This window comes from Diorhabda carinulata, chromosome 6, assembly GCF_026250575.1.
Source record: "Diorhabda carinulata isolate Delta chromosome 6, icDioCari1.1, whole genome shotgun sequence".
NCBI lineage: Eukaryota > Metazoa > Arthropoda > Insecta > Coleoptera > Chrysomelidae > Diorhabda > Diorhabda carinulata.
The window spans coordinates 29881036-29896356 of record NC_079465.1 but is presented as its reverse complement, the minus strand read 5'-3'; the positions used below and the strand labels follow the sequence as shown (position 1 = coordinate 29896356).

Sequence of the window (15321 nt, the reverse complement as noted above, 5' to 3'; positions counted from 1 at the left end):
TTTGGGCAAATTCGGCCAGATGTTAGGGTGCTATTTTCAAACAAAAAAAACTGAATTAGATATTAAAATATTTTAATTAGGTCGGTTCAGATCCCGCAGTCGATGTAAATTTGGTTAGAAGGAATAACATTGTCATGATCTTGTTTTTTTTATCATACATGGCATTATATCATATCGCCGTTGAAATAGTGTCATAAGTCAAAAAAAAACTATGGAGTAAAAAGCGGTGGAAATTAATTCTAATTTTATTCATCACTTTTTGGATGATAGCTAAAAACTGACAAAGTTCTGCAATGGCAACTATTTATATGAAATTATTTGAGATGAGATTTTTTAGTTTTCTAGCACCAATAGTACAATAAAAGAAATTTTTTGAGTTATAACACTATTTAGGCGAAGAAAATCACTTAGTCTATATTTAATATCGACCAAAATGGGTATACCAGAGCAATTTTTCTTAGAACGTGCACTTGTACCCGTTTGTGCATACTACCAAAACTATATAAAATTTTTTCAGTGCGATTTTTTTTTATAAACTCGTAAAAATAAAGATTTTAGAAAAAAATTGATTAAAACCAATAAATTGTGAGTCATTTAAATTTTATTTAACTATATAAATCAAAGCAATAAGTCAAAAGTCACATTTTTAAGGCTTTTGCCCCGAATGTTTCAACAAATGTCTTTGGAAATAATCATTCCTCACAAACGATTTAAAACAAACATCACATTTAAACGGTTTCTCACCATGATGACAAATTGTATGTCTTTTTAAATCCTGATTCCGTAAAAACGATTTTGAACATATAAAGCATTCGAATGGCTTTTCACCTGAATGCTTCGACAAATGTGTCTCTAAATAATCGTTTCTTACAAATGTTTTCAAGCAAATGTCACATCGGAATGGTTTTTCACTTTCGTGACTGAGTAAATGCCTCTTTAAATCCTGACTCCAAGAAAACGATTTCAAACAAATATCACACCGGAATTTTTTCTCTTCCGTGTGATTCAACAAGTGTCTCTTCATGTATGCTTTTTGTGAAAATGATTTCAAACAAATATCACATTTGAAATGTTTTTCTCCTCTGTGAATAAGCAAGTGTTTGTTTAAATATCCCTTAAGTGAAAACGATTTCATACAAATATCACATCGGAATGGTTTTTCTTCATTGTGGGTCTGTAGGTGGATGTAGAAATCTCCCCTCTTGGTAAACTGTTTCATGCAAATGTTACATTTAAACGGTTTTTCTCCTGTATGAAGAAACAGATGTCTCATTAAACTTCCTTTACATATAAATAATTTCGAACATAAATTGCATTTGAATGTTTTTTCATCTACTTGTTTACACTCATGTCTGTTTAAATCTTCTTCGTTAATAAAATATTCCATACAAACATCACATTTCAATGGCTTTTCTACTTTATGAGTAAAAAGAAAATGTCGGTTCAAATTACTTTTTCGTGAAAACGGTTTCAAACAAACGTAACATTCAAATGGCTTTTCTCCTGTATGAGTAAGTGAATGTCTTTTTAAATCAAATAATCTTTGAAAGGATTTCGAACAAATCTCACATTGGAATCGTTTTTCTGATTTGCATAAATTCAAATCAGTGTTTTTGTTAATAGAATTAACACTAATATTGAGTTCAAATATGCTGCTTCCTCGAAATTCTTCCTTTAAATCATATTCAGTTACTTCAATTTCATCTTTAACATCTCTATCAAAATTTCTAGATATATTAAGATCAGTAATGGATTTTTTTGTGTTATTTTTCTTGTTAAATTTAATTTGATATGTTTTCTTTATTTTTATATGGTGATTAATTGAGATATGGCTAGTAAATTCTTCTTTTTTTGTATATAAATTTCCACAAAATCTACATATCATTATCCCACTACACACTTTTCCATTCCTCGATGCTTCTGTAAGTAAATAAAAACTGCTTTTTCAAAATGTACATTCTACATAGAAAAACGTAGCAGCAAAATCAATAATCTTTCAATTATAAAAATACTCTAGATATTATAGTAGATGATACCTGTAGAATTTCCTTCATAAATAGCACATTCAAAAACATAATATTTGTAGGTTATGAGCCAAATAAACATATCACAATTAGAAAATATGCAAATACTAAATACATAAGTAACAATCAAATAATCGTTTTACTCACTTCTCATTTTACTTCGTTTTCGTATCTCTTTAAAATATTCATTTCTAAGATGTGTATTAACATCAGAAATAATATCCTGTTCTGATTTAACATCAACCAATATTTGAATAGTATTAAAGTCCTCACTTTTTTCTTGGTTAATAGAATGCATACTAATCATATTATCATTTATATTTTGAATATTTTCCACAAGATTTTTATCAAATACAGTATTCATATCACAGAGAAATTCCTCTTTAATGTCTAGTTCATCCTTTAAAACCATTTTATCTTTCTCCATTATGTATGGATTATCACATTAACAATTAAAAAGTTATTTTAACAAAATCACGACATAAATAAACATTAACATGAGTCTACTTGTCATTTATTAAAATGGCCTAGTTTGCATAGCTAAGCTAGCCACTGTAACTCTATAAGTTGTCTGAGACAGTGGTGTGGTGACGCCATCTTTTATTTGAAAGGATAATTAATGATTACCGCTCACAATACACTGTCTTACGCGTTTCGATAACCAAGTTATCGTCTTCAGATGTTGACTGTTTGGTTTCTAAAAGAGATGTTAAATGTATCTATGATGTCCTCTCAACACCATGAAACAACTTATTCTACCGAAAAAACCAAGAAAAACAAGATAAAATCAAATATATACTCCACTGCCGTTAGTTTGACATAAAACAGCTGTTTTCTCAGATTGCCTAACTGTAGAAAACCTAATAGCAATCGTCTAGTCACCATGGTAAAATCGATAAATTGATTATCAAAATGCAAATTAAGCATTATAACTGTTGTAGTGGTAATTAAATTCGGAATCAATATCACCAACGCTTCCAAAAATTCTTAGTTTGTATTTAAACAAACTATCCACAACACTACACTTCATAATGTTTGGCTGTATAGCCTATTACATTTTAGTTATAACCTTAGCGAAAAAGAACAGAAAACGCACGTGGTTAAATTTATCAGTTTTATATTATAAATTTGTAAACTAATATGACGTGAAACAATTATCTACATAAAAATGATAGGAATGGTAAATTAATTGAATTTTGATAATTTGTATTGATCTATAATATATATAAAAATTTATTTACTAGAAGAAATTACAATAAAAAATATGTACAATAATGGTGGGAACAGTTGATTGATCAGTAAGAACATTTTATTTTTTTTATTTACTAGTTAGTTTAGGTTGGAATATGGAATGGAAATCTTGTTTTTTATTTTTAATTAGAAGAGTTAAAAACGGTTTTATACATACATACAACGTGCTTTTGATAGTGTGAACTAATATCGGTTAGGGTTAAATGTCATTGAACCTTTATAACGAAAAATATCAATTGAATGGTTTTTTGTTTGTTTGAAGAAGAATATGTGGATTTTTATAACGTTCCACTTTTACGTTGGAATCATTTCTCCTGCTTATGACAAGCCATATGTCTATTCAATGAGAAGTTATGTTTGAAAGATTTTGAGCAAACTCCACATTTAAATGGTTTTTCGTCAGAGTGAGATCGTTTATGAGTTACTAAATTACTTTTATCGCTAAAAAGTTTGAAACAAACTTCACATTCGAATGGTTTTTCGTTTGTATGATTTCTAGTGTGTAACACTAAATTCTTTTTGGCACTAAACGTTTTCGAACAGATCTCGCATTTAAACGGTTTTTCGCCAGTATGAATTCGCATGTGTCGGACTAAATTGCTATTAATTTTGAACGATTTCGAACAAATTTGACAACTAAATGGTGTTTCTCTAGTGTGAACACGTGTGTGTGCAGTAAAATGACTTTTAACCACAAACGATTTCGAACAAATTTCACATTTAAAAGGTTTTTCGTTTGTATGATATCGAATGTGTGAAACTAAATATTCCTTAACTGGAAATGATTTTGAACAAATTTCGCATTTGAATGGTTTTTCGCCAGTATGAATCCGTATGTGTTGGACCAACTTAGTTTTAAATTTGAAGGTTTTCAAACAAAGTTCACAACTGAACGGTTTTTCGCCTGTGTGAACACGTGCGTGTTCAGTTAAATGACTTTTAACAACAAACGATTTTGAACAAATTTCACATTTATATGGTTTTTCCCCCGTATGTGTGCGTGAATGATATACCAACGATTCTTTGTGTGCATAGGATTTTGAACAAATTTCACAACTAAATGGTTTTTTACCAGTGTGAATCAGCATGTGTTGAGTTAAACTAATACTATGTTTAAACAATTTCGAGCAAAGATTACATTTGAACGGTTTTCCTCCCTCATGTACATTCAAACTGTTTTTCTTTCTAAAAGATTTTGAACAACTTGTACGCTTGAATGATTTTTCAATATCATTAGATGGATTTTGTAATTCATTTTTCAATAATATTGAAATTGTATTCGTTGGTTCAAGTACCCTATACTCCAAATTATCATTTGTACTCTGATTCATGTCACAACTTCGCTTTAAACACAATTTTTTGACAAGATGTTTTGACAGATGACAGAAGAAATCAAATTTCTTAGTGTAGAAATTTCCACATAATTTACAAATGATTATACCGTTGGGCAAAATACTATGCTTCATAGAGTCGCTTTTTGCAAAAGTTTCTGTAAATAATAGATCTTATTATACGAGATTATCTCGAAAAGTTCTATGATAAAAATATAAAGAAATATTCAATATAGATATCAAAGTAAAGATTATATCAGAATATAACCTCGAAATTTTGTTTATTTTTGTTCCTAAAAAATATTAGAAATGACTTATAAGTCAGCAACAACATTCATACGAATCAAATCATGACTAATATTCCAATGGACGGCCTATTACGAATTGGTCATTTAAGAAGAACTCTCACTTTTAGTTCGAACAAAAAAGTTATCAACATTCAAAACATCGAATCGATGAGCCATCCTCCCTACAGTCCCTGTTTGTTACCCAATGATCAAAAATAAATTGCGAGATCAAGGTTTTTCTATAGAAGTGGTTGGCACGTTCAAATCACATGTTTTCGAGGGAAACATGCTTGGATAATTAGTTCAATCGCATGCAAATATGTATTGATATTAGTGGAGGAATATTTTGAAAAACAATAAAGAAATATCCAATTATAAATATTCGTTATTATTTGTCTACCTTAAAACTTTTAATAGCAACCCTCAAATTTAGATTCTCTTCTATTAAATTAATGTATTAACAATGTATATGAGGAGTTAAATAACTAGGAAAAATTTCTTTTCTCCCATCTTATAATTTTATAGATAAAAATTTCAGTTAAACTAATAACAAACTGTTTAAATATTCAATATTTATGAATAACTGTTAAATACTTCATCACTTGTATTAAATATATAAGAAATTTACATACCTTTGCTAAGTTTCTTGAACCCTTTTCCTTGGTATTTATTGTTATTTGATGCATAAAACTTTTGATTGGATTCACTTTTAAAGTTTGCAAGTGGTTGCATAAAGCCAACTGGTGAGTTAACATCATTTTCCTGTCTTATTAACTCTAACTCTTTTTTTATGTCATTACTTATTTGGTAGCCTTCGGGATTCGTCCGCAAGTCTTCAACATTATTTTCCTGTTTGATTATAGTTGGTTTCTCACTTATTTGGTTTTGTTTATTGATCAACACATTTTCATTCAGCATAATATATTCCATATTATGTTTTAGTTCATCAAAAAAGGGATCGTAAGGTTCTTGTTTCACTTCCATTGCATAGATCATAAAAATTTACTTTTTAAATCCAATTATTTATCACCATAACAAACGAATATTAAAAATCAAACAGATTTAATAGAATTTCCATTAATATAGAATAAATTTAAATAATTCTCTAATATTTTCTTCGATGTTGAATAAAGTCTGAGATAGCACTATTTATGTCAACAATAAATCAACAACTTGTTTTTGTAGAAAAATCATAATACAAGCACCTTGAAATTCAGGCAGCCTAGACGATACCATAGAGAAAGTAAAAGTAAATTATAGCATTTATTTAATATGTTTTTATTGATACTTACATAATCTGATGCACGGTAAATTACTACATTATTTTTAATTAGATACTATGATTTTATATTGGTTTAGTTGTAACAATTCTTTGTAATATAAATATAATCAAAGGGTTCCAGGCCATTTTCTTCTTCTTTTTATAATGACACATTTTTAAATATAGTTGATTGCAGAAATGTTAACTTAGCTGGGTGGATACTGTTCTAAGGATTTAGCCCATAATCACAAAGAAAAAGAAATTCACTATTAAAAGTTCGTATTTCTGATAATTACAATTAGAATTTTATCATTGTTTCCATAGTGCAGTATATATTGAAAATTTGAAAAACCGAGTTGACAATGCGTTTTCAAGTTAAAATTTATTTTGTTTTTTCTATTTACATATAATATGTATAAATATTGCTACACAAGATAATGTAAATATGTATTTACAAATTGGTGGTAAGTGAATAAGTTTTGTTTTATTAAAAAGTGTGATAACTTCTAAATAGTATTTGTACATTTCCTTAATTTTTTTATCAGTGTAACAACAATGTATGTCTATTCAATTGACTGACATCTCTGAACGCTTTCAAGCAAAATTCACATTTAAATGGTTTTTCGCCAGTGTGACTACGCATGTGAGTATCTAAATGACTTTTACGTGTGAAAATTTTCAAACAAATTTCACATTTGAATAGTTTCTCTCCAGTATGCACACGCATATGATGATTTAAATTACTTCGATTTTTGTACAAATTGGAACAAATTTCACACTTGAAGCGCTTTTCTGTTCCATGAGAATACATATGCTTTTTTAATAACGATTTTTGTTTGAAAGTTTTTAAACAAATTTCGCATTTAAATTGTTTGTCGTTTGTGTGGGACAACATGTGAGTGACTAAATTTCTTAGCCTTATGAAAACTTTTAAACAAATTTCGCATTTATATGGTTTTTCTTCGGTGTGCGAACTCATGTGTCTGTCTAAATTATTTTGATTTTTGAATAATTTAGAACAAATTTCACATTTGAATCGCTTTTCTGTTCCATGAGAATACATATGTTTTTTTAATAACGATTTTTGTTTAAAAGATTTCAAACAAACTTCACATTCAAATTGTTTCTCGACTGTATGGGAGATCATGTGAGTGACTAGATTTCTTTCAAGTATAAAATTTTTTTGACAAATCTCACATTTTATTGGTTCTTCTTCTGTGTGAGAACGCACGTGTCGATCTAAATTACTTTTATTTATGTACAGTTTGGAACAAATTTCACATTTGAATCGTTTGTCTGGTTCATGACAATACATATGTTTATTCAATGAATATTTTTGTCTAAACGATTTCAGACATATTTCACATTTAAATCGTCTTTCATCGGTGTGACATCGTCTATGAGATATCAAATTACTTTTGTCTCTAAAACTTTTCAAGCAAATTTCACACTGAAATGGTTTTTCATTTGTGTGACAACGAATATGTGAAACCAAATGATTCTTCACTGTAAACGATTTCGCACAAATTTCACACTTAAATGGTTTTTCGCCGGTATGAATTCGCATGTGCTGGACTAAATTGGTTTTAATTTTGAATGATTTTGAACAAACTTGGCAAGTGAATGGTTTTTCACCAGTGTGGACACGTGTGTGTTCAATCAAATAACGTTTAACTGCAAACACTTTCGAACAAATTTCACATTTAAATGGTTTCACACCGGTGTGTATAAACATGTGTCGGGTTAAACTAACACTATGTTTAAACAATTTCGAGCAAAGTTCACATTTGAATGGCTTTTCTCCTGTGTGTATGCGCACGTGTTCGTTCAAACGGGTTTTCTTTCTAAAAGATTTCAAACAAATTGTACACTTGAATGGTTTTTCTATCTTTATAGTATTATCAGTGTTATCGTAGGATAATTCTTTTAATTTATCATTTATTTGACTATTTATTGACGTAACATTTGCTGGTTCAATTACTCTATACTCCAAATTATCACTAATACCTTGTTTCATACCGTAGCTTCGTTTTAAGAGTGATTTTTTCACAAGATGTCTTGAAAGATGATAAAATTCAAATTTCTTAGTGTAGAAATTTCCACATAATTTACAAATAATTATACCATTGGGCAAAATGCTGTGTTTAATGGAGTTGTGTTTTTTAGAAATTCCTGTAAATCATAAACCTCAATATACAAGGTTGTCTCAAAACAATTGAGAATAAAATATTAAATAAGTAATAGAATTCGAATCTACCCAAAGCTATAGATATTAGTAGGAATTGAGATATTGACAGAATATAAATATTTTCATCAAAAGATCAGATATTTCATTTCCTATTTTCACTCCAAAAACTCTTCTTATACAGGGTGGTCCACGACTTCTTATTCACATATAAACTGTCATTGAGACATCTCTCTTGTGCAGCCGGCAGTGGTTGTTTGACATTCATACTCTCTGGTTTGACCTACGATAGAGATCAAACTTCCAGAAATAGATATTCTCTTTTCATTATAAGGTACAACGTCCCTCGCCGATAGAATCCCTGAATGGGGACGTCGATTCCAGAGAAGCCTGCCCCACACCACCCACAGTTTTATTAATTCCCATTTAATTGTGACGCTATGAGGCAGAACTTTGGAATTCTCTTTCAAGTTCAAATAAATATTCTCCATAGACTCCAGAAGTGTGTAGTGGTGCTATATTTAGATTGTACAGGTTATCCCTGTAAAAGTTACAAATTCTTTAGCTTTAAAGGCTTATAACTCAGAAACGAGGAGTCGTATGAGAATTTTTTTATGTCACAGTATTATTTTCACGTCACCTACTCACTCCAAATTTTTTGCATCAAGTACCAGAACACCCTGTATACCAGATTGTTGAGTTTTATTTTATTATGTTATGTTTAATATACAAATATGATTAATTTACATTTTTTAATGAGTTTTAACCCTGACCAATAGTGGATTTGGCAGGCTGATTAGAGTGTAGCCCAGGGCAGCAAATTTAGTTCAAAAATCTTTTAGTCGGATTTACAATATCAGAAAAGATAATTATGATGCACATAAAGATGACAAGTTTTGAAATTTTTACCGAAATTAAAGTAATTTAAGAAAAATTGCATATATGATACATATTTCTACTACATTGTTCACAATTTATGATTTGATATACATACATACCTTTACTGAACTTGGTCATATTTTTTCGAAAAGCTTTATTATTAGTTCTGTAAATATGAAACTTCTCATTAGATTCACTTTTATAGTTGTGTGGTTTCGAATAATCAATTTGTATATTATCATTTTCTTGTTTTATTGAAAGCAGTTCCTCTTTTATGGTTACATTACTTATTTGGTAATCATCCTGATTCATCCACAGATCTTCAATATTATTCTCTTCTTTTATCGTTATCAATTCCTCATTTTTTTTTTCGTTTTGTTGATTTATCAACCCGTTTTCAACAATTTCATTCTGCATAAGATATTCCTGTGTCTCATATTTTAGCTCAGCAATTAAAGGATCGTAAGCCTCTTGTTTTACTTCCATTGTACAGATAAATTCACTTTTAATTAAAAATAGATTACCACATCCAAAAATGTTTACTATGTGGATATTGGTTTTATAAATTATAATAGGATGCCGTTATACATAAGTTTGAATATGATTTTCTATTATAATTATAGAATTTTTTCTACTGTTGTACATAAATGTTTGCTTAATACATTTTGCTACACTTATTACAATTTACTTTTAGTGTGGACTTCGGTCTTTATATAAAAGAGGCTAGTTTTGCCATAGATCAAGTAAAACTATTACATATTTTCTCTGCAGGCACTTCATGTATTATACGTCGTCGAAAACTTTATCTGGGCGACTGTAAAACTATTATAAATAGATGGCGCGCTATGGTTTCATTTTCTTTCACGTTTGGTCCTTTATTGCTATATAAGATAAACTATCTGTTTTAATGTCGATATAGGTGAATAATTTAAATTCTTTTCTTGATAAATAGCATTGATTTTGGGTATCTTGTGATAAAAATTGGTTTCAAAAAACAAGTAAAAATTGAGGATTGAACATATTTCGCACGAAAATATTACTTGACATTGACAATTTGCAAGTTGTCAATGTCAGTATTACATATATGGTAAAACGTTAGTATTATGATGTTATACATCAATTTCTTCTTCGTAGTATTTCTTGTTTGTGTTAAGTGATACGATGTCATTAGATAACAAGTGGTGCTTTTTTGGTAACAAAATATTATAGGTATTTACAATTATGTTCAGTTTTAATATCAAAAGTTATTTTCCCTTTAGTAAAAGCAGTTTCCTAAATCTTCTCTTTTTGTACCTGTTTGAGCTAGATAATTTAGCCACAATATAAATATATAATTTATCTATGGTTTTATTACATCAATATATATCAATTACCATTATACGGCAATATATGATGTTCCAAATATATTTTTTGATATTAATTACTTGCAGAATTCTATAAATTATAGAAATAAAATGAAATTCTGTAATGGAAAATTTCCATACTTTCGAAATATTCTGATGAATTCAAATTAAGTTGTCTGTGAATTATTGAAGTAATAATCTTATCCAGCAACTTGAAATATTTTTATTTTCAAAAAATAATCTTTCTTCTATAAGACATATGGTTTCTAATATTTAAATCGATAGAGATATTACCAATCTGTAATATCTCTATGATTTAAATAGGCATTTATATAACATACTTAAGGTATGTTCTGTGTTTATACTATGAAACAGAAATAGAAGAAGAATTGACTGTTCAATATTTACTACGATTTGCTTACATGTTTTGTTTAAATAACTTATAATTAATTAATAATTGGATATAACGCCGAAAGAATGGATACGGAGCAAAACACCGTTAAGGAAGTAGATACTTTCCAAAATGATTTTGTTTGGAATATTAATGTTAAACAAGAATTGAGTGAGGAAGTGTCTATCCATGATTTTTCTAATGTAAATACAATTAATATGCGTCATATTAAAAAAGAAGTAAATGATGAATTAAGCACAGTTCAAATATTTGGAGAATCTACGGTTGTTACTAAAACAGAAAAGGACAGTTCTCGTAAGGTTATACCTAAAATTCGAAATAAATTTAAAGGTAAAAAACGGAATCATAGAAGACCAACTAAATCAAGAGGTGAGTTGAAATTATTGTTGGTTATATTTTTACATTTCCATATCTCAAGGTTTTTATATAAGCAAAATATCATAAAAAATTGTAAATAATATCTACAAATTTTTAACAGTTTATAAGAATTGTAATTTTTAGTGTTATATAGAAACATTTTTGTGATTTGTACAACTATGGATTGGCGAAAAATCTTTAATTTCCGTTACAGGACTGCTTAAAAGTGGGAAACATCTAAAACCAAATACTATTTCTGGTATTGTGATCTGTATGTTTTGTGGAAATTTATATTTACATCAAATTGAATTCTTTTGCCATTTTTCTGCAAATCATTGTATGAAACAAAAGAAATTACTATATAAAAAGAAATTTCACCAGAAAAAAATAAGTTATAATGAAAAGCAAGGAACTGACCTTTCCATATTCAAAAATCTTGATGAAAATGTGAAAATTGAAATAGATGATATAAAACCAGAATTACAAGATATCAGATTTACTGATAATTTAAAGTTGAGTTTAGATGACATTCAGAAGTTGAAGAGGGGTGATTTGAATAGACATTTGCGTATCCGACGAGAAGAAAAGACTTTTAAATGTGTGGTTTGTTCTAAAAGTTTTTCAAGGAGAAGTAATCTGAATGCACATTTCCGTATACATGCTGGAGAAAAACCATTCAAATGTGACATTTGTTTGAAAACTTTTTCGTTGAAAGGTAATTTGAACGTACATTTTCGTAGCCACGCGGGTGAAAAACCATACAAATGTGACGTTTGTCTGAAAACTTTTACTCAAAAAACTAATTTAAATGCACATTCACGTAGTCATACAGGAGAGAAACCATTCAAATGTGACATTTGTTTGAGATCTTTTTCCCAAAAAACTAATTTGAATGCACATTTGGGTAAACTAACAGAAGGAAAACTGATTAAATGTGACATTTGTTTGAAAATTTTTGAAAACAAATGTAATTTAAATACACATTTGCTTGTCCACGCTAAGGAGAAGCTGTTTAAATGTGATGTTTGCTTAAAAAGTTTTTCACAAAAAAGTAATTTACATGCACACTTACGTATCCACCAAAGACAAAGTTCTTTCAAATGTGATTTTTGTCTGAAAACTTTTCCACTGAAACGTGATTTGAATGCGCACTTACGTAGTCACACAGGAGAAAAACCGTTTAAATGTGACGTTTGTTTGAAACATTTTTCACGGAAAAGCAATTTGAATGCACATTTTCGTACCCACGCAGGAGAGAAGCCTTTCAAATGTGACATTTGCTTCAAAACATTTTCACTTAAAATTCATTTGAAAGTACATATGCGTATTCACACAGGAGAAAAGCCATTCAAGTGCGACATTTGTTTGGAATATTTCACATGGAAAACCAGTTTGATGACACATATGCAAAGTCACACGAACGAAAAGCCGTACAAATGCGACGTTTGTTTGAAAACTTTTTCACAGAAAAGTAATTTGAACACACATTTCCGTAGTCACACAGGAGAGAAGCCGTTTAAATGTGACATTTGCTCGAAAACTTTTTCAAGGAAAAGTAATTTGGATGCACATTTGCGTAGCCACGCAGGGGAAAAACCATTCCAGTGTGACATTTGTTTTAAAACGTTTTCATTGATAGGTAATTTGAATGTACATTTACGTAGCCACGCTGGAGAAAAACCATTCAAATGTGAGATTTGTTTGAAAACTTTTTCACAAAAAAATAATTTAAACGCACATTATCGTATCCATTCGGGTGAAAAGCCATTCAAATGCGACGTTTGTTTGAAAACTTTTTCGCAGAAAAATAATTTGAATTCACATTCGCGCATTCACACAGGAGAAAAGCCGTTCAAGTGTGACATTTGTTTAAATACTTTTTCGCTTAAAATTCACCTGAAAGTGCATATGCGTATTCACACAGGGGAAAAGCCGTTCAAATGCGACATTTGCTTGGAAGACTTTACATGGAAAGCTAGTTTAATGACACATCTGCGTAGCCACTCAAAAGAAAAGCCATTCAAATGTGACATTTGTCCGAAAACTTTTTCCCAGAAAAGTAATTTGAATACTCATCTACGCAGTCACACCGAAGAAAATACCATTCACGTGTGACATTTGTTTGGAAACGTTTTAATGTGAAATGTAATGGAAAATTTTTTCATTGAAAAGTAGTTTTTCAAACTTGACAGGATAAAAGACATTCAGATTAAATCATAAATTTGAAACCTTATACATAACCATAAACTGGGGGGAAAGGACATGGATGTAGAAGGATTGTTTGTCAGTTTTTCTACAAAGAAATGATAAAAAACTTGGAGTCATTTAGTAAAACTGCGTATTGTCATTTTGTTAAAAAAACATAACCTCCAAACTGTTAACTGAATCAATCAGGTGTGTAAAAAAACAAAAACGGATATTTGATATCTATTTATGTGTTTAATATTTTGTTTTGATATTATCATCATTTATTGACAGGCATTTAGACAATTTCTCTAACAGATAAAAAAATTTAAGCATTTCACTCATTTTTTTGGTGCAACTACTATTCGATTTTATTTTGTACTAATATGTGTTTAGCATTGTCTCGAATAATTTTAATATATTCAAACATTATTACTTTTATCGTAATTTTTATTTCAACCTTATCTTTGTTAATAAATATAAAGGTACCTGATTGGGTATGGACTGCTTCAAAGCCCACTGTGTCTGATATTGAGACTGAACCTTCTACTTCGACACATCTGACTGACCGATACCTGACCCAGGGAATTCCATGTAACCTTCTTAATGACCAAGTAGTATACAACAAAATTTATCCTACCCAATATACCTGATTTTGGGGAAATCCAAAAACCTTCTCTCTGCTATTTTGATTTGATAACAACGAAAGTCTATAGCAAAGGAAACGTTTGGATAAGCTTGCCCCAATAAGAGCAATATTTGACATTTTTGTAGAAAATTGTTTAGAGGTCTACACTCCAATCGAATATCTTACAATTGATGAAAAGTTGGAAGCATTCATGTTGTAGTTTCCGCCAAGTTATCCCAAATAAGCCGCCATCAAAATATTTGCAATAGTTGATGCAAGAACATTATATCTTATCTTAACCCCGTATATTCGTCGGACAATTGTTTTTTTCGAATTTCTTGTCATATTAGCTACCGAAAGAATTAAGATTAAGCATATATTCATCACAAAACAACATGTTTTTAGCTCTAAAAAGCAGATGTTTCCAAAAAAAAGTCATAGATATAAAGTTTGACGTGCTCTATACTGTGAACTAATATATTATCTAATGAAAAAGGATCAAAAGTATCAATTAATTCTCACGTGGAAATTATACTGCTTATTCGAATAAATAACCGTGGCTAAATGAATTTTCTTTAATAAAAATTATATATTATAAACAAAAAAACCATCCGATTCGAGGGTTTTAAATTTGTAGTGTTCGGTAACCTCATAATTCAAATCAAATTTTGTGTCACGGGATTGCGAATTCACTCACAAATAAAAACGAAGCAAACTGAAGAAAATAGTATAAATATACAATTCAAAACAAAAGTGATAATAACATAAATATGGCGATTACTAGTTTATGACATACGTCAATAAGATAAGTTCGTTCGTTTGTTTTGATTCGCATTGACTTTTTCTAATGATTAAACATCCACTTAAAGTAAAGTTCAATATTATTAGACGTAAGTATTTATATGTATTTTGTTATTATTTTACAAAATCCGTTTCAATTCGGCGATAAATACTATAAAAGATATCAACAAACCTGACAAGTAAACAAAAAACGTTGTCTTCAAACTATGTAAACTCAAATCATTGTATTTAACGTTCCTTTCGAATTGAATTAAAGCCATAGCTTTCTCGTAGTTTCCTTCAATTTTACGGTAAAAGTAATTGACAAATCCATTTTCTTTTAAAATCATAATCTTTCTGTTGAATCGTTCAAACAATGGGTGACCTTTTTGAAAACAC

The 15321-nt window shown here is 29.4% G+C and overlaps 3 protein-coding genes across 4 annotated transcripts; 1 reads left to right on the top strand and 2 right to left on the bottom strand.

Annotated features, from left to right (window-relative positions):
• Window positions 1-583: 583 nt before the first annotated feature.
• On the bottom strand, window positions 584-2710 carry LOC130894877 (zinc finger protein OZF-like). Its single transcript, XM_057801896.1, has 2 exons — window positions 2172-2710; window positions 584-1920 (listed from the first exon to the last, which is right to left on the bottom strand). The coding sequence occupies exons 1-2, from the start codon at window positions 2449-2451 to the stop codon at window positions 647-649; spliced, it is 1554 nt and encodes a 517-aa protein (XP_057657879.1). The 5' UTR covers window positions 2452-2710; the 3' UTR covers window positions 584-646.
• A 410-nt stretch (window positions 2711-3120) lies between these two features.
• LOC130895829 (zinc finger protein 91-like) lies at window positions 3121-9990 on the bottom strand. The gene is made up of 5 exons (XM_057803379.1): window positions 9338-9990; window positions 6709-8326; window positions 6186-6208; window positions 5526-5870; window positions 3121-4764 (listed from the first exon to the last, which is right to left on the bottom strand). Exons 1-5 carry the CDS (start codon window positions 9702-9704, stop codon window positions 3581-3583), a joined length of 3537 nt encoding a protein of 1178 aa, XP_057659362.1. The 5' UTR covers window positions 9705-9990; the 3' UTR covers window positions 3121-3580.
• On the top strand, window positions 9830-13962 carry LOC130894876 (zinc finger protein 271-like). 2 transcript variants are annotated; one of them, XM_057801895.1, is made up of 3 exons: window positions 9830-10427; window positions 11038-11342; window positions 11545-13962. In XM_057801895.1, exons 2-3 carry the CDS (start codon window positions 11039-11041, stop codon window positions 13443-13445), a joined length of 2205 nt encoding a protein of 734 aa, XP_057657878.1. In that variant the 5' UTR covers window positions 9830-10427; window position 11038; the 3' UTR covers window positions 13446-13962. The 2 variants fall into 2 exon arrangements, with proteins under 2 accessions (XP_057657878.1, XP_057657877.1); XM_057801894.1 differs by having other exon boundaries at window positions 9830-11342.
• The last annotated feature ends 1359 nt before the right edge of the window (window positions 13963-15321 follow it).